This window comes from Neurospora crassa, linkage group VII, assembly GCF_000182925.2.
Source record: "Neurospora crassa OR74A linkage group VII, whole genome shotgun sequence".
NCBI lineage: Eukaryota > Fungi > Ascomycota > Sordariomycetes > Sordariales > Sordariaceae > Neurospora > Neurospora crassa.
The window spans coordinates 3,057,642-3,075,374 of record NC_026507.1 but is presented as its reverse complement, the minus strand read 5'-3'; the positions used below and the strand labels follow the sequence as shown (position 1 = coordinate 3,075,374).

Sequence of the window (17,733 nt, the reverse complement as noted above, 5' to 3'; positions counted from 1 at the left end):
TGTTACTATTTCATTCATGAACATGACCATTATCCAACAACCTCCCCCCCCCCCTCGCTCGCTCTCTCTCTGCCTCTCTCATCATTGCCCAGTCGAGGACAAAGTCCAAAAAAAAAATTAACAACCAAGGTGAGGGAGAGGCCACACAATATCATCAAGTAAACTTTGTTCTTGCTTTCTCATTATTTGTCATTCCATCCCGCATCCACGTTTCCAGTCAAAACATCTGGTATTATATCCATCATTCCCCATCCCGGAGCCTAGCTATACCATTAAGCTTTAATGGATATTATTGACTTTGTCCCTTTCTCATGTCCGTTTGTCAACGAATTATTAGAACGGCCAAGTAAGTGAAGTAGTCATCATCTCTTTTTCTTTTCCCTGCCGCCTTTCCTTCCATTGCCCTCTCCCTTGCCTCCCTGCCTGCCTTCCTGCCTGTCTGCCGCCCATGGCCCGCCGGTATCCCTGAAAAAAAAAAAAAAAAAGCCTTTGTATGCTTGGTGGTATATATGTATATATATGAGCGAGAGAAATGTGGTGTGGGGTATCGCCGGTTTGTTGTTCTAATACGCTTTAAAACCGCTTTATGAGAAAAAACCGCTTTAATCTGCGCGTGCGCCTCTGTGGATCATAAGATTGTGAAAAAAGACAATCCAAGGGTGTAAAATAACGTGAAATAGTTTGCCCGCCGTGAGTGCCCCAACAAAAACGCCAATGTCGTAAAATGGTATAAGAGTAAGATTAAGTAAAAAGGGTGTGTATGGTTGAACGAGAGTCTCGAAAATTTGGGGGTCATTACAACGTACAGCGACAGACTACGCGTTCTGTCGTGTGGAGAGTGAGATTCGGTGAAGAGGGGAAATGGAAACGGGAGGAGGGATTCGGAAGCGTGGCGTGCACTGCCCTGACTTTGACCCTATGCGTCCGCAAAGGCGCGAGTTGGGTCAAAGCGGGTGTAGTGTGCTTGGTGGCTTCCGAAAACTCGCTGGCTCACCCATAGCAACATCCGGATGAAGGTGCCGAGTGCCATGATAAGCGGGAGCCACGAGGTTAGCCTACGAGTGCTAAGCTAGGACGTGTGTTTGAAGCTTCTTCATTCAGCTCAAGACAACGACATCGCTCAGCTCGCTCTCGCGGGCAAGCCTGCCTCCGTTCCAGATATCACCCTGGGGCGTCAAACCAAGCACGACATGCTTGAAATCGTCATTTGGCGTGGTGGGGCTTAGGATATCGGGAGTGCTGCTGCTGCTGCCGCATACGGTGTCGCCGCGGCTCAGGGAGTCGAGGCTGGAGCTGCTGCCAAGGGTCCACTCGTCGCTGTCGCTGGCGGTGCGTCTCTCAAGGAGACCAAGGCCGTAGGCGCTGGCGCTGCCGTACTCCTCATCGTAGGTCTTGGGGCGGTCACCGAACTCGACATACTCGTACTCCCAGCGGGTGCGCTTCTCGAGCTGGGGGCGAGGAAGCCACCTGACGCGAGAGATGTAGTAGGCGATGGCAGCCATGAGACCACCACCAACGAGATCGACGGCATAGTGGTGGTTGAGGTACATGGTGGCCCACCAGATCCAGCCAACATAGAAGATGAAGAAGTACTTGAACTTGGGGAAGTAGTACTGCATGAACAGGGCCTCAAGGACGGCGTTGGCACCGTGCAAGCTGGGGAAGGCGCCGAACGGCAAGGGCGCGGTGGTGAAGCTGGTGGTGTACATGTCGACGCCAAAGAGCTTGTCGATGCGGGCCAGACCGGCGGGGGAACCCTCCATGCCGTAGTGAGCCGGCTCCAAGCCATGCGCCTTCTCGTACCATGGAGGCGTGCAGGGGAAAATCAGCTGGATGGTGACGGCGAGCATGCACATGTAGCCGAAGGCCCGAGCAAAGACGGGGGTGCTGCCGGGCGCGGCAAAAAGGAAGAGGATAGCGCTGCAGATGGCCGGGAGCGCAAAGTGGCCGATTCCATAAGGGAACCAGGCGAGCAAATCGAGGACAGGGTGGCTGTGGGCCGAGAGAATGTTGGACAAGTTGGCTCCGTAGAGAACGTTCTCGAGCGCCGGGAGGACCTTGACCCAGATGTGAGGACGGTACTCAGGGGCAATGAATCTGCAAGGGCGAGTTGGTTAGCTTTCGTACTTCGAAGGGCTAGCAGAAGAAGCTCCAAAACACCACTTACCGGCTGGCAAAGAAGTACAGCAAGTACGTCCAGATGGGAAGGGAGGGCAAGAAGAATTGCTGGGTGATGGGCATCAGAAGCAGGCCGCCGAGAGCGAGCAGGACGGCCGTCTTGATGATGGGGGCCGAGGGCAAGATGAACAGCGAGAAGAGGATGAAGCCAAGACAGACAACATGCTGGATGTCGTAAATCTTCCATTTCCTTGTCTGCAGAGATTTTATGCTCTCCCACACGTCGAACGAGGTCTTGAGGGCGGCAACATTATCCTGCGAAGCGGTGGATTTCCTACGCAACCGCCGGCGCTGAGGTACTGGGTTGAGAGTCGAGAGCTTGAGGGCTGGCGGCCAGCCGAAGGGAAGCTTCTTCTGCTTCGGCTTGGCCGGGGCGAGGATGGGTTCGAAGTCCTGCATTCTGGGCGGCGGATGGCGGAATCACCAGCGAAACTGGGCGCTAGCGATTGGTGTGAGGTGAGGGGGGGAGGAGCGATTGAATCGAAGTCTGGTGAATCTATTGTCGCTGCATGCGCATGACAGGCTTGCTGGTCGAGGTGTTGGTCGAGGTCGCTAATAGATACTAGGGTGTGTGTTGTTGTCGGCTGGAAAGTGAAGTCTTCCTTTCTGCCTTTGTTTTCCTCCTCGAGTTCAAGTTGAATGATGGAGACAAAGAGGGCGGGCTATAGGTGATGACGGATCGGCCGGATCGCGGAAATCGGGGTTGGGACGAGTATTTGGTGGTTGTGCAACCTTGACCTTGGATTGTGTACCAAGGGAGTGTAGCGTATAAGTAAAGACGGGAAGTAGAGGTAAGGTAGGGGAGGCGGGGGTGAGAGGATGGAAGCGAGGGAAGTGGTCGTGTGGCAGCGGCTGGTTTGTCCTGGTCAGCAGTCACTGCAAAAGGGCCCCTGGTGCTGCGTCCTTTTGGTGCGTTTTCCGGGGATGGAGGGAGTGGATTGGAAGGGGAGTGGGTGCGTGAGACTGGCAGCCGACGGCGGGGACGGTCGAAGGTGGGCGACGGGTTATTCATAAGGTCCGCCCCGGTAGCTATGACGCCCACTCAGGCCCTGTGAAATAACGCCAAGCCCTATGGAAGGAACTCGGCAGCGCTGCTCGGGCGCTGTTTGGCCAAGCGCACCCACCGAACCCACAGGATCCCATGCCATCCAAGCTGGATGGATCAGGGACGCAGTCACGCAGTCGCCCGACTAGGTACGCTCGCCCTGTAGAACATGCATCTAACCGAGTGTACATTGGATTCCATTCCTCGATTTCAAAGCATGGAAGACATGGCTGTAATCGGTTGAGTTGCAAACACCATCAAGATTGCCAGGCAGTATAATCATGACTCCTACAAATAAAGCTGATGCTGACGAGCAGTGCCAAAAAACCAATACCAACACTGCATCTGATATCATTTCTCCAACTTTTCCCCAATGACAGACGGCGGGAACTGGCTGCGCTCCCGGCTGTGTAACGGAAGGCAGACTCCAGCGAAACGAATGATGACGCTGATAGGTCCCGACAGGGTCATTAGACTCATGTCGATGAATGTGGCGCATCTCACCAGCAGGAGAGAAAGGAAGAAGAAGAAGAGTCCGAAGAGATCCATGCGAATCATCAAAAAGTCCCCAAGCCACCCGCATCTTGAACCAACAAGGCGACGAGGAAGACAACGACAAGGCCGACGAAAACAACAACGGTCTTCTTGAATCTCTCCCACACCTCACAAAGGCAAGACAAGGGTCCAACAAACAAGTAGCATTGACCAAACCAGGTGATCCGTGCTATCCGGCACCAAGAACTCTCTCTACACTAGCTGCGAGCTTGCGCCATCCAGCCTTTCCAACCTTTCGCAACCGTAACACCCTCGCATCCCCCTCCCACTGGTCGGCCAGTTCCTAGGTAGGTGTGATACCGAGTACATACTACTACTACACTACTGTTAGGTTGCGGGAGTCTCGTCAGTTTGTGGCTACCGTTCTTCGCTACGCGGACTGTTGTCGTCGTCGTCGTCGTCGATGCAGGGTGTGGACTGCCGCCGGGTCGGATGGGCTGCAAGGGGTCCTTGTGCTTGGTTCACGTTAATTTCCCGTTTTCAGGTTTCAACCGCAGCGCCCGGTCTTGGGCCCCGACAGCGACGAGCTCTTGTCGCGAACAACGCGAGCGCAAAAAGTGCAACTCGCGCTGTAACGTACTACCTCGAGGTACTTGGCGTCTCGCGCATCACTATCACCGGAGGCGCCTATCCTTCTGTCCCTGCTCCTTGGCAGGATGGCTGGTTCAGTCCCTACCTAGTCAACTCACCGAAATTTACTGCGTGCGTGTCTTTGGAACCTCAACAACAATGGTATGTAGCGTGTTGTAAAGGGCCAAGGCGGTAGGTACCGTCTGCTTGTCTTGGACTTTTGTGTCCGTTACCAAGGCTCCAATCTGGGGAAACTCAAACTCCGACAAGAAATAAGACAGAGCGTTTCTTCTTCTTCTTTTTTTTTTTCTTGTGTTGTTTGTTTCTTGCCAACCGTCTTGTTCCTTTCCAATGCGAGACGAAGATCGAAACAAAAATTTATGCAAAGGCGATCCGTAGACGGGAGGACATGGATGTAACCGCTCATCACGAGACAAAGAGAAAAAAAAAATCCTCATACTCACCTCACCCATCATTTATTTGATGATCATCTCGCTTTACACTAGAAAGCATCTGGAAAAAGCGGCGAGGCAGATTTCCATATTCCAGTTTTGGCCAAAGCTCTCGCGACTCGCTCGCCCTTCTGGCCAATGTTGAAATACCAAAACCGGCGAATCAAAGCAGGATCCAACAGCCACCAACTCATCTCTCTTGTTCCTGCGTCGCACGTGGGTTTCTAGTCGGGCCTCTCAAGAAGTCTTTTGATCTTTCTTTCTTTCTTTGATTATTCCGCTCTTCTGCATAACATTACGGATTTCCAGGCCTCTTGTTGGGCCACCACCTGCCTGGCCGCCTTCTCTTGAAACACGGAGGCTTTTTCCCTACTCTGCTGTACCGTCGGCGGTTAACCCCGTGGTCCGTGGTCCGTGATCCGTGGTCCGTGGTCCCCGCTCCATTGTCCGTTCTCCGGTTCCGATCACATATGTACTTGACCGGTGCTCATTCGGAATCAAGACTGAAATCTCGGATCTCGGTCCAATTGTACATACTTACGTACTATGTACTGCGTGGATTTCAGCTTGCATTCTCACCTGGGACGGATCGATACTATTGAAGAACCAAAAACAAAAAAAAAAAAACTCTTCTCTTTCTCTTAGTTGCACACCGTACTTCACCAGCTGCATGCAGCATGAGGCTGTCAAAAACTCCGACTTTTCTTAGTCGCTTGACCAAACATGCAACTCCCGAACCCATCGACCAATCCTGAAGGAGCGGGCATCGTTAGCCGCATTTGCTTACATGGCCAACTTGCAGCCTTCCGCGCTTACATATGTAGCACGAGTGGAGTCTCTGAATGTCTTTGGGTCCTGGAGCGCTACCCGTAAGGAATTTTTTGGGGTAGAAATGGACAAGTCGAGGTTTTTTCATGCGGGAAGCTTCATTGGCAGTTGGTATTTTTTTCGTATGTAATTTTCGGGTCCGTCCGCCAGTTGCTACTCCACTGGACTGGTGATGGGTCGAACGTTTTGCAAGGAGGAGGACAAGGGAAAGGGATTTTCACATTTTTTTTTTTTTTTTTTTTTTTGGTTCGCGGAAAACTTTGATGCCGAAGATCCGCCGTTCACAAGGTTGGGAAACAATGAAAGGTACGAGAACCATGCCTGGGGGGGGGAGGACCAAAACGCGTGGGTGCGTGGGTCGCCGTGATGGAGCAAGGGACAGCGCACCGCGGTGGTGGGCGTGATGGACTCTGAGAGCTGCAATATGAGTGAGTGCCGTTCGATTCGAGAACGCATGATCGTCTTCTGTTCGATGGGTGTGTTTCCCAGCTGAACTTTTCGTATCCAAATCTTGGAATGAAACCGTATCGCTGATATAGTAGGGACTCTTGTCATGGCACCATGTATGTAGGAGGAATTTTACCTCTGTAGCGTACAAGTCTCGATATTGGTACAAAAAATAAGGGTTTTGTGCCATGGTGCCAATTGCATGCCGAAAGTGTAAAAAGACTTCATACCCCTTTTGGCCTTTTGTAACAATCAACACAATGGGAACGCCACGGGTCGCCTTAAAAAAACTTCCCTTTGTCTTTCTTTTGTGTTTTGCAATGAACCAAGCACTACGGACAAACTGGCGCCCGCCCACATCCCGCACAAGTCCCCAAATCCAGGGTGAAGTTAAAGCCGACCAGGCCATCCCAAACATTGCCGGGCGCTTATGAACAATTGACAAGCACCAGTTTCACAGCACATCCAAACTCCCACTTGGGTTTAGTGTCAAGGAAAGGCGGTCACCCGTAGCGTCTGCTCCAGGTCTGTAATCTGGAGTGTTCCCATACTATGTTATCGCATGTTCAAAGCCATATCTGATCGATCACCGTCGCCATCGGTCGGTAGGTCGGTCGGTTGGTCAATCAGTTTGATGTTCTCTTCCCCTGTCGTAGTTACGCCTTGCTGCCTGCCAGGCTGACGGTGGATGGTGGTCGGCGAGCGGGCGAGCGACTGCTTGAGACGGACGACGGACGGACAGGCTTCATCCTCCTTGCCTCTGCGCTGTCTTCTGACCTCTTTCCCATCCTGTCTTTTAGATTTTCCAGGTGGACAAGCCTCTCCGCACCCATCATTCCCTGTCGCTGTAGCTATCGTGGGGGAACCTCGTCCTCACCGGGGGTTTACCCTTTTTGTATCTCCCTTTTGGGGTTCGCGTGTTTCTATTTCCGTGTCCTGTCCCATGCCCTTTTTTGTTCCATATGGCATTGATGATGGTATAGATTAGGTTAGTGCCGTAGCGGGCACAATCGGCGGGCGGCGGCGCGGTTATCAAGAGGACCGACCGGGTCACAAGGTGACGGGTGGGTGACCTTTTGTTAATGATGATTGATGATGTTTTAAACTCCGCAGTTGGGTACCAATTTTCCGAGCGCTCAGCTGTAGGGAATATCCGTGTCATTTTTAAAACTGTTTCTAGAAAATTGAAATCGAAAGACTGGAGATTGGAAGGTTGGAAGATTGAACGGCGGTCATGGCATTGTCCTCTCTCCTTTGTTTCCCAATTACATATGAACGCCGTCAAATCAAACAATGTGCGGATCTACACCACTTTTACACTACAACCTCATACAGCTCACCATTACTTCGTGTACATAGGAGACTGCATTACTGTAACTCCAGCTACCTACCTGCTGAGCTTCTGTATGTGCATATGCCGATATTTACATACATACACAACTCCACACGACACCACACCACACCACTGCAACAGCAAATGCAAAAAGTAAATGCAATGAACAGCCGACGACCGACAGCGATGGAACTGGACCGACAGACATGCTGTTGTACTTGAAGACGACGGACATGGAAATCACCTCTTGCAAAGAGAAAAAAAAACCCCCGAAGAAAAAAAAAAAAACGTGGTTCCGCTCCGCTAGCGTAGAGGTAGCTCCGAGAAACACGGCACTCCACACCCCACCGAAAAGGCCCGCTTACGTACACAGAAAATCTCTATCCCCGTAGCGGTAGCCGTACGTGCACTAGCTACAGCGTCCCGATAGTTGCATACGTATCCCTAGAGGTACACGTACAGATCAATGCAAAGATCAGGGATGGATGGATGGATGGATGGATGGATGGGCCCGACCCGAACCTAAGAAAGGAAAAAAAAAAACTAAAACTTTTTGGGGATTCAAAGCTCCCACCTGTACTTAAAAGAGGCCCAAGGCTTGTGAAAAGGAGTGGCTGGTATTTTGACTACACTACTGACTGGACCCCCCCTGCAGGTCACGGCATTGACCCATGGATCATAACGTGTCCGTCCATCCTGTCCGTGAGGTGGTAACGCCGAGAATCTCACAAGTTACAGTATGGTGTTAATTGATCGACCTGATGATCTGGAGCATACCTACTGCGTACCTAATAAAATGGAGAAAAAAAAGAAAAGGAAGGGAAAAAAGATCATTCCAAATTCCCGATTCAATTTTCAGGGGTTCGAGGTGTGCAGTGTACCATGTTGTAGTGTACACATCAGTCCTGGTAAGTTCGTTAGCTTGGTACCTACAGACGGGGGTTTCAAGCAGGGGAGACGGGGGACGTAGCAGCCCGCTGTAAGTACACTATCAATGCCCTGTGAGAATGTGTGGGGCGAGTAAGAGACTAACAAACTTTCCAGGACTGATGTGTATGCACTCCGGTTGGGGAGTCGGTTTTACATAAATCTCTGATCTTGGGGTTTGATTCGATTTGTTCTGGGAACTCTTGCTTGGCCTTGCCTTGCCTGGGGACGGCGACGATGCCTGCCTGCCTGCCTGCCTGTATGCCTTGCCAAGATGTTCCAGATGATATTATGTAGTGTATGCGTGATGATTATTGTAAGCATGGACTACTATGTACGTGCTATGTGCTGGGGTGTAGTCAGCGACGACAACGACGACGAGTTAATTTGATTTCCTTAGTTACCTTTCAACAACCTTACTCCGTCTCGTAAACATATACGCGGAAAGTTTCGAGGAAATTGGAATTTGTGTTTGATAGGTAGGTAGCAACTTGCCAAATAAATGAATGAAAGCCACTCATACTCAGCCTCGAAGGATCAAACAAATATTTATGCGCTTTCCGCGTATCCCAAGACTTCCAAGTTGTTGTTTGGCTAGTGCTGACTAAACTTTGAAAGTCAAGTCCCAAGTTCAACAAGTGCTGTCTGTGGCTTAGATCTTGGTAAATAGTGATGTATTCCCCTTGCGAACCCCGAGTACGCGTATGGTTATGGAGATATAAGGGCAGTGCAGCATAACCGACAAAGTTTTGGGTAGGTATCGCGTGAAGTTTTACTCCAAAATGCGAACATGCGGGAGCCCCGTCATGAGCCGCAAGCAGCTCGATGCCAAGATACCCCTGAGACGTTCGGAAGGACGCGAACACCCAACGACGACAAACTTAAACAATGACGCCCCCAACTGCCTGCACAAAGAGAAAACAAAGGAGGAACAAACTTTCCATTATTGGCATGTCAAAGAAGAATAGATCGAACCAAGAAAAACAGATACGTCATGAATTATTGAAGCTAGAGCTAGAAGTAAGAGGCTGGAAAGAGAGTAAAGCCTCATCTAGCATACCTAATGATCCTTGGTCCCGGATACCTGGCAATGACCTGTCGAACTCGTACTTGTGGAGGTCCTTGATGACTTCCAGTACATACAACAAGATAAACCTCCTGATTGCTAGTAGATGCTATCTCGCTATTAACCACCCGTATCTTTTGCCACGCCGTCAGATCCATCGCCCTTGGCATCATATCTCATCATCATCGTTGTCATCATCAGCGAGCAACGGAAAACCACCGTCCATGAAGCAAACTAGTAACAGATATTCATAAAGCAAAATGCCCACCGGTTATTCACTTTGGTATAAAATCCCGAGAAAAAAAACATTCATACTAATAAGCACAGAACCCGCTGATCACAAAAAGGAACTCAAAAGATTATAACAATAGAACAAAACCAGCCCCCATTTGTCAATGACGAAAGACCCAGAAATTGATCATCGCTTAACACTAGTCCCATTCCACAAGCCTTTACCAGTCTCGACAACCTTATTCTCGATACTGCCCGGCCGTAGGATACTCGGCACTCCCGCATGCTGTGCATTCTGTGTGTTCCCATGCACCGGCGCTGGCGATGATGATGTTGGCGCTGGCACCGACGCATCCTTCATAAGAACATCGTCTCCGTCCCTAGAGCCTCCCTCCCCTTCCGGCTGTGTTGCGTAGCCGCTGTCCTTGGTGACATTGCTGCTCGCCGTTGACACCATGCTTGCCTCCTTCCCGAGCGTTGGGCCGAGCGCTACCGCCAATCCGTCATCCACTCCTGGGCCTCCTCCTCCACCTCCTGCCGCTGGGGGCACCGCACCCGCACCCGCTGCCGCTTTCTTCGCGGGCTCACGGCTCCTCCCGCCGTTCATGAACTGGCCCTCACGCAGCTTGTTAATAGCACGTACTGTATCGATAGCCGCATGCAGCGTCCTTCTCGCATTAAAGTTCTTCTTGACGGTCGGCAGCAGGTTAGCGCCCTTATCGGCCTCCGCACCATCGGTTCCGCGGGCCCAGCCAGCAACGAAGGGGTGCTGCAGCGCCTCGTGGGCGGTCATGCGCTTGGCCGGGTCAATGGTCAAGCACCTGCGAATAAAGTCCTTGGCGTTGTCCGAGACGCCGCGCCAGTACTCGAGTGGGGTGAAGGAGTAATCGGCATTGAGGATGGCCTGCATCTCCTCAAAGTCCGAGTCGCGGTCGAAGGGGGTGTAGCCGCACAGCAGAAAGTAAGTGATTACTCCCAAGGCCCAGATGTCGACGGGTTTGCCGTGGCCGGTCTTTTTGAAGATCTCTGGGGCCATGTAGCCGGGTGTGCCGCAGGTGGTGGTTAGGACATGGAATTGCTCCTCATCCATGATCCGGCTAAGACCAAAGTCGGCGATCAGCAAGTCGGCATTGTCCTCGGGCGTACGGAAAAGGAGGTTCTCGGGCTTGAGGTCGCGGTGGACGATGCCGTGGTCATGCAGGTAGGCGACGGCGGACAGGGTGGCGCGGATGAGGTCGGCGGCGTCGGATTCGTAGTAAGAGCCTTTGCGACAGATGCGATCGAAGAGCTCGCCGCCGAGGGCGAGGTCAGTGACGAGGTAGAGGTTGTTCATGGTCTCGAAGTAGTCGACCAGGGTCAGGATGTTCTGGTGGCCCATGGACACCTTCTTGAGCACGGCGATTTCATTGCGAACCTATAGTCTGCTGGTTAGGATAAGGTAACGGATCGCACATGGCTTTGGATGATGGAAGGAATGGGCGGCGTACCATGTGTTCCCGGCCGGCCATCAGGCGCTTGTTGATCACCTTGGCCGCATAGTAGCGACCGGTGTCTATGTGTACGCATTCCTTAACGACCGAGTATGAACCGGCGCCCAAAGTCTTGCCAACTTTGTATCGACACGGCTGCACTTCGGGTTGTCGACCGTTGGCGGCACTCATGGTCGCTAATATGTAAAGGGCTTTGTTGATGGTCGATCAATGCTCGGCGTTAGGGTCCAGCTGCTACACTAGGCCGTCGCAAGAAGGGGCAATCTCGTCGAAGAAGTAGGTAGTAGTTATTCGAATGAAGCTATCAAATTTGCGGATGGCTAGAGGCACCGTACTATCGGATTGAGTCGAAAGTGAGAAGCCGCGTCCGTTCTATATGCGGTCACCGATCTATTGCTGCGAGATGTGTGTAGGTGCAAAGGAAGCAGTCGGGCTGCTGTGGGTTAACCGTACTTGGTTCGAGACAAGCAGGCAAATCAATACAAGGCTCGAGGTGTGGCACGAAGAGGCTGCTCGCCCTAGACTGTCCGTTCGTAGTTTCTGTCACCGTAAGCCAACCGATCAGTCAGGATGATATACCTAGCGGGGGGTAGACCCCTCAATACGAAGGAACGGAAGGGACTGAATCTGCGGACGGGAAGGGTTCAGTTAGACCGAGACGGGGGAGGTACCTTTCACTTATCGATACGGGTACCATAGGGTTCCTTGTCTGGCTGCCTTGTCCTCGTGGTTCACGTATACCCGTCGTCTTAAGAAGCTGTTTGACAAAGAATTGCATCTGACCAAGTAAGGCTCATAATCGTAAAAGAATCCTCGCTATATCTACAAAAGTTGTGCAATGTGTTGTTGTTACCAGATTGTCTCAATGTCTGCTGTTAACCGCCGCCGTATGGCCATTTCAGCTGCCCCGCAATCTCCTTACATGGTGGGTATCTCCTGTGTCTTGGCACCGTCCCGCTTTATCCAGGAGTCCAGCTGTCGTCCAGGTCCCGTCCGGAGTCGGGGCCGGCCAACTACTCCACTTTTTTTTTTAAACAACAAGCTCCCGTTCCGCGCGGAAACATATCCGCAACACCAACGGGTCCGTTCTCCAGAGTTCCTCGCATCAACTGTCGGCCTTGGCCGGAGCTATGAGCTCGATCATGATGCATCCACAGGACTCCGTCTATCGCTGCAACCGCCCGCAAACTTCATGACCATCTTCCACCGTCCACATAGCCAGTACTGGAGCCTTGAACGGAACCCAAGCTGGCAAGAGGATACTGCGGGATCGCTATACCATATGCCAAAAATAATTCCAAAAAAAAAAAAAAAAAAAAAGCATGAATCCTGGCTCAGTTGGATAGCGGACGGCGCGTGGTAGCTGTGGGAATCATGCCGTAGACATTACCTACTCGCAGAAAGCCCGTCTTCACTTCCTCTTGTCGTGTCTGACCTTCTTGCCCTTCTTGTCACCCCTATCCCTCTTCTCAGACTTCTCCTCTTCATACACGGGCTCGGCTTTGCGCTTTTTGGTCTTGACACTGACAAGCGGGTTGGACTTTCCTTCCTTGGTAGCCTTGGCGACCCGCTTCTCAGCCTCTTTCCACTCAGCATCTCCTCCGTCGATCTCGTACTGATCCAGGGGAAGGGAGTCAATGAGCTCTCTCTGCTTGGCCCTGATGGCCTTCATGGCCTGGTCTCCACCTTCGGCAAGCTCGTCATCCAGGTTCTGGTCAAGGGGCACGAAGTTGTTCTCAATAATCTCGTCATCGTGAGCGGCAGAGGCGTTCTCGGCCGAGACGCCGATCTGTTGAGGCATCTCCTTGGCAATAGCACCCTCAACCAGTGACGCAAGGTGCGTGCTGATCTTGCGCATGATCTTGATGAAGATAGCCAGAAGCTGGGAGGACGGCAGAGTGAGCTCTCCAGCAATGGCATCAATCTCCTTGCGCTGGAGACCGATGGCCAGCAGAATGGCCTGCTGAAGACCGCTGAGCTGGAGGTTTGACCTAATACGGCCCTCGAAGAAAAGCTGTGCAATGCTGGGAATAAGATCGAGAACGACATGGTAATCAAGGAGGCCATTGGCATAACTCTCAAGACGCTTGTGGTCAAAGGGCGTCAAGAGCTTGTCCAACTCCGCCTTCTCCAACGGTGTAGGCTCGTTGGAAGGGTCCAGCTTGGCACCGACACTGGCAGACTCCTCGATGGTCAACGCCAAGATGGCCGGGAACTCGCGGAACTTGTAAGACAGCAGAGAGAGGAAACGGCGGTGGAAGTCGTTGGCGAAAGCGCCCAGCCAGCTGGGGTCAGTGCCATCACCAAGAGGGCGCAACATGACGCAAGTGTGCTCGCCGGTCAAATCGTTGGGAGTTTGCCTCAAGTATACTGGCGCAAAGGAAGCGCGCTTCCAGAACTTGTGGAGCGGTTGGGTAAGACCGTAACTGACACCAATATACTCGAGGGGTTCGGGGCGACGCTCGGCAAGCTTAGCGAAAAGGGGCGGGAGCTCGTTCATGTCGCGAACCTTGATGTCATCAAAGAGACTGGCGTTTGCAAGTTCAGCGTCCGTCACCCGGGGAGCACTCTTAGGTACGACAGTGCCAGCCTCCTCGGAAAGGTTGGCAAACTTGCCCTCGTAGTAGTCCACAAGCAGCTGAAGCGCCCTCGAGCCGTAGCCCATGGACACGTAGTCAGGATTGGTAGCGATTCTGACCACACGAGCACCAGAAAGCGAGGCGAACTCATCGTCCTGGAACTGCTGGCTGACAAGCCAGGGGATCAAATCACCCGCAGGTTGCGAGCCCCTGCTGAGGCTGTTGAGAATGCTCTGCTTGCTAATCTTACCCTCGAGAGAAACTTGGATCACACACAACGGCTCGGGTAGCCTGCCCTCAACGATAGGAGCAGTAAGAACGAAGAGCTCGTGGGCCGGAGCATCACTCATAAGCTGCAAGTCGTTGGGCGAGTTCTTGTAGTGACTGGCGACATAGAGCGCAACCATCTGCTGCAGGAATTTCTCGGAAACAGGGTGGAAGGAGAAGAGGGTGTCACGGTTGACATGGAGCAGCTCGCACTGAGAGGGATCGGGACATCCCTGAGTGTTGAGCTTGGACCTGGGCAGCGTGGCGTCCAGGCAGAGGAGAGTGTTCAACCACTTCTCAACCGGATCTCCTTGGGCGTAACGGATGGGCTCAGAAAGAGTGATCTCCTTGAGCGACCGACCACCAGTGAAAACGGTCTCTGTGTCCTTAGCCGCCTTGCCACTTGTCCTGTCGACCTCAACGGCGTCCTTAACGCCGGCACCAGTCCTCGACTGCTCCCTAAGCTGCTTGATAAGCTTGAGAGAGAGTGAGCGGCCAGTACCCTCGTAACCACTGATGGTGGAGGCCATGAAAACAAGATAAGGACCCATGAGCTTCTTGACGAGGGGCAGAGGGATAGCAGCAGCTTCATCGATGACGAGCAGTTCAGCCTGGCCAAGGACATGGGCGTCTTGGGGGCGGATGTACTGGATGGTCTGGCGATGGTTCCTGTGGATGTTGACTCTAACGATGGCCTTGTTGAACTCGGGGTTCGTCGACTGGATGATGGAGTAGTCGGCATGGTCCTTGTAGTCCAAAGCGTCGAATCCCTTGAAGACAAACTCGAACAATGTTTTCAAGTTTTCTGGCGAAGGAGACGTGATAAAAATGTTGCTATAACCGTAAGCGACGGCGGCCGCAATAGCGACACCCATCGCAGCGGATTTACCACGACCACGAGCCGCAGTCAGCGTAACTGTGTTGCGCAGAGTCTTCTCCGCAATAGCATCGACGAAGGTGAGCAGCGCTTTGGCCTGGTCAGTTGTACGGGCCAGCTGGACGAGCGATCCGATGGGCTGAGTATCCTCAAGCGACTCCTTGATCTTCTCCAACTCCTTCTTTGCAGGGTTGACCTCCTCGTCGTCGGTAGGGCGTGGTAGCGCCTTGACAGCCTTGCCGCCCGAAATGGGGAGAACGTTAAGCTCGTCGTCGACAACCAAGCAGGACTCGCAGCTGCCGAGGGAAAGGATAAAGCGCTCGTTGAACCTCGCAACAACGTCGTCGTGGGCTTCGGTTCGGTATCTCGAATGTACGTCCATGGAAAGAGTGTAAAGCTGCTTCAAGCTGTTCATGCCCTTCAGGAGCAGGATGACCAAGCCGCCACCTTCGACAGTTTCGATCGTACGGGCTAGGATATTGGGCGTCATGGCCTCAAAATCTTGCAAAATGCACATGCCGTAGGTGTTACCGAGAATCTTTTCGGTTTCCTTGTAGTAGACATATCGGATATCGTTGAGGGAGATGAAGAGTTCGAAAGGGTCTTCGGAGTTGGCCTCGCGAACGCCACGCTTGATTTCCTTCTTGATCTTGTTTTCGCGCTTCTTGCGATGACTTGTGAAGCCGAGAAGCTTGCTCTTGTACGCCCAGAGGACGGACTTGTTATGCTTCATGTTCGCATTGGAGAGGATGTAGTAAACTGGAAAGCTGGACGTCAGCCATCACCGGTAGGTAGATTATCGGGGGAAGGCAGTCGCGGTCGAGGGTAGAGGATCTTGGGACGAGGGAGTCGACATACGGTGAACAATGGCCTCCTTGGAGTGGTCGCCGACGACGACGAAGAAGCTACGCTTCTTCTCCTGCATGCCATTGCGAATGAGCGCAGGAATGCGCGAGTCACTGCACGAAAAGAAAGCAATTGGTTAGCCCCGAGACACGATGAACATTGATAACAGAAGACGAAGAACTAACATGACTTTTTGTGACATGGTGAAGACTGGTGGCAGATCCGGACTGTCACACTTGTCAAGAGGAGCAAGAGAGACCCAAGTTCCTCCAACTCAAGACGGACTCGGGTCAGACAGCAGGCAGAGGCGACCCGACAGTCGAGACGGCTGGCCATCAAGGGCCCAAAAAAATTATGCCCACCGATAATTCTGCCGGGCGGTAAGATTGTTCTGGCTGCCAGCCTTACCGCTTCCAGTCAAGCGTCCTGCGGCTCTGGCAGGGACAAGGGCAATGCACGGATCACATACGTCAGGTACGGGGTCGGGGTGATACTGTTTGACCTGCACATAACGATCAGCCATATAACGATATTCTGACTATAACGTTCAGGACCACGGTAACAGTGCAGATTTATATGGGAGTAACGATCAACCTTCGCATTACGATTTCGATCAGATTTTGACGGCGAGCTACACCAAAATCGTTATACTTGGGGGGTTTAGTTTAGTTCTGAGACGTACAGTGACAGGCCGTTACAGCTCGTAAAAGCCAGGAGTGGGTCCTTTCAGCTGTTGACGGCCTTCTAATTGGTCTAGAAGCCCAAATTAGTTTACCTGAGAGTAACGATAACCTGGCTACAACGATCAAACCCCTTGACACCCTCTTGATCGCTATGTGCAGGTCAAACAGTAATAGAAATGATAACCGACCAGAGGCGTCTCATCCTCGACCTCACCTCGAGGAGGTCACTGGTTCTTAACCACGCAAAGATATAAACTTCCATCATTCAGCCACATAGCTTGGGGTGTTTTGAGATATTTGGTTTCCGTCCGTTTGCAACACGCGACGCACCACTGCACAATTGTCCTAACACTTAGTTTAGTAGTCTGACCCTCCGCTCTTCCTGGACTGTTTCTTGGAGCTGAGGAATTTTTTCTCCTTCAGTCGAGTCTCTCTTGCAGTTTTCTTTCTGTAAGTGACTCCAGCGTCAGGGTGGATCTACAATACGTAAAGGATAGTTTGGATGGGCCGAAGAAAACATACAGTGCCTCATATTTACGTGCTTTGTCGGGACTCGACTCTGCGGGGACCGTCTTCGCGTACAGATTTATGAGTTCGTCATATAGCTTCTGGTGGTTCTCTGCTTGATTGGCACTTCTGCTGCGCTCGGTCTGTGCCTGTATAGTTATAGAGTCATTGCCCCTGGTATAGTATTTTGAGTGTCGAAGTTCGGCATGTAAGATCTTGGGAAGATGAGCGATGAGTTTCGAGATGGGCCATGTAGTTGTTGCTTTTGTCTCTGTCCTATTGGAAGTGTCAATCTGGATGGACAAATACCTGGCATGACGGCAGCTAAGTGAAGGCTACGACTAACTTGTTTACATGCTGGCCTCCGGGCCCGCTGGAGCGTGAAAAGGAGGTGTCGCCTTGTGGAAGAGTGCTTGGATGGAATGACTTGTGCCACCTGCGTGCTTCGGCTAGCTCTTCTGGGTCAAACCCAGCGTCAAATGCTTGATGTCGGACCAGCCGTCTACTGGTAGTCACTATCGCGGCACTTGGATTCAGGGCCCAAGCAGGGCGCATGCGGACCATGGGTGAGAGGCTGGCAAGGAGCCTCATCCTGATGCTGTTCATTGTGTCCAGGCAGCTATTTGCATCTACGACCCGGCGGAACCCAGAATTTGGTGTATTGGCAGTGGAGGCTCGGAATATCTTCTCACCAACATCGATCCGATGGAATTAATCAGTCGGGTGTAAGTGGTAGAGATGCCTCTGGGCCAGGTGCAGTGCCTGCCGGTTTGGCCCGGCATGCAACCCCACTGCCGGGGCCGCGGCACTAGTGTAGTGTACACAAACCTATGTAACACACGGCAAGGTGGA

At 52.2% G+C, this 17,733-nt stretch overlaps 4 protein-coding genes across 4 annotated transcripts; all 4 read right to left on the bottom strand.

The window, feature by feature from the left end:
• Positions 1-46: 46 nt before the first annotated feature.
• On the bottom strand, positions 47-3,160 carry NCU02282 (aureobasidin-resistance protein). The gene is made up of 2 exons (XM_954833.2): positions 2,168-3,160; positions 47-2,097 (listed from the first exon to the last, which is right to left on the bottom strand). Exons 1-2 carry the CDS (start codon positions 2,575-2,577, stop codon positions 1,098-1,100), a joined length of 1,410 nt encoding a protein of 469 aa, XP_959926.1. The 5' UTR covers positions 2,578-3,160; the 3' UTR covers positions 47-1,097.
• A 6,146-nt stretch (positions 3,161-9,306) lies between these two features.
• Positions 9,307-11,934, bottom strand: camk-2 (calcium/calmodulin-dependent kinase-2). Its single transcript, XM_954834.3, has 3 exons — positions 11,794-11,934; positions 11,120-11,662; positions 9,307-11,046 (listed from the first exon to the last, which is right to left on the bottom strand). The coding sequence occupies exons 2-3, from the start codon at positions 11,291-11,293 to the stop codon at positions 9,820-9,822; spliced, it is 1,401 nt and encodes a 466-aa protein (XP_959927.3). The 5' UTR covers positions 11,294-11,662; positions 11,794-11,934; the 3' UTR covers positions 9,307-9,819.
• A 381-nt stretch (positions 11,935-12,315) lies between these two features.
• Positions 12,316-15,980, bottom strand: NCU02284 (nucleolar ATPase Kre33). Its single transcript, XM_011396827.1, has 3 exons — positions 15,877-15,980; positions 15,704-15,804; positions 12,316-15,604 (listed from the first exon to the last, which is right to left on the bottom strand). Exons 1-3 carry the CDS (start codon positions 15,891-15,893, stop codon positions 12,534-12,536), a joined length of 3,189 nt encoding a protein of 1,062 aa, XP_011395129.1. The 5' UTR covers positions 15,894-15,980; the 3' UTR covers positions 12,316-12,533.
• Positions 15,981-16,413: 433 nt separating this feature from the next.
• Positions 16,414-17,575, bottom strand: NCU02285 (hypothetical protein). Its single transcript, XM_011396828.1, has 3 exons — positions 17,228-17,575; positions 16,897-17,157; positions 16,414-16,822 (listed from the first exon to the last, which is right to left on the bottom strand). The coding sequence occupies exons 1-3, from the start codon at positions 17,485-17,487 to the stop codon at positions 16,732-16,734; spliced, it is 612 nt and encodes a 203-aa protein (XP_011395130.1). The 5' UTR covers positions 17,488-17,575; the 3' UTR covers positions 16,414-16,731.
• Between the last annotated feature and the right edge of the window lie 158 nt (positions 17,576-17,733).

Coding starts and splice junctions, on each gene's coding strand:
- NCU02285 (XM_011396828.1), bottom strand. CDS start 17,487: ATGAACAGCATCAGGATGAGGCTCCTTGCCAGCCTCTCACCCATGGTC. Junction 17,158..17,227: donor GGAGGCCAGCATGTAAACAA/GTTAGTCGTAGC, acceptor CACTTCCAATAG/GACAGAGACAAAAGCAACAA. Junction 16,823..16,896: donor GCACGTAAATATGAGGCACT/GTATGTTTTCTT, acceptor AGTCACTTACAG/AAAGAAAACTGCAAGAGAGA.
- NCU02282 (XM_954833.2), bottom strand. CDS start 2,577: ATGCAGGACTTCGAACCCATCCTCGCCCCGGCCAAGCCGAAGCAGAAG. Junction 2,098..2,167: donor CTGTACTTCTTTGCCAGCCG/GTAAGTGGTGTT, acceptor TCGCCCTTGCAG/ATTCATTGCCCCTGAGTACC.
- NCU02284 (XM_011396827.1), bottom strand. Junction 15,605..15,703: donor CAAGGAGGCCATTGTTCACC/GTATGTCGACTC, acceptor CCAGCTTTCCAG/TTTACTACATCCTCTCCAAT.
- camk-2 (XM_954834.3), bottom strand. CDS start 11,293: ATGAGTGCCGCCAACGGTCGACAACCCGAAGTGCAGCCGTGTCGATAC. Junction 11,047..11,119: donor TGGCCGGCCGGGAACACATG/GTACGCCGCCCA, acceptor AGCAGACTATAG/GTTCGCAATGAAATCGCCGT.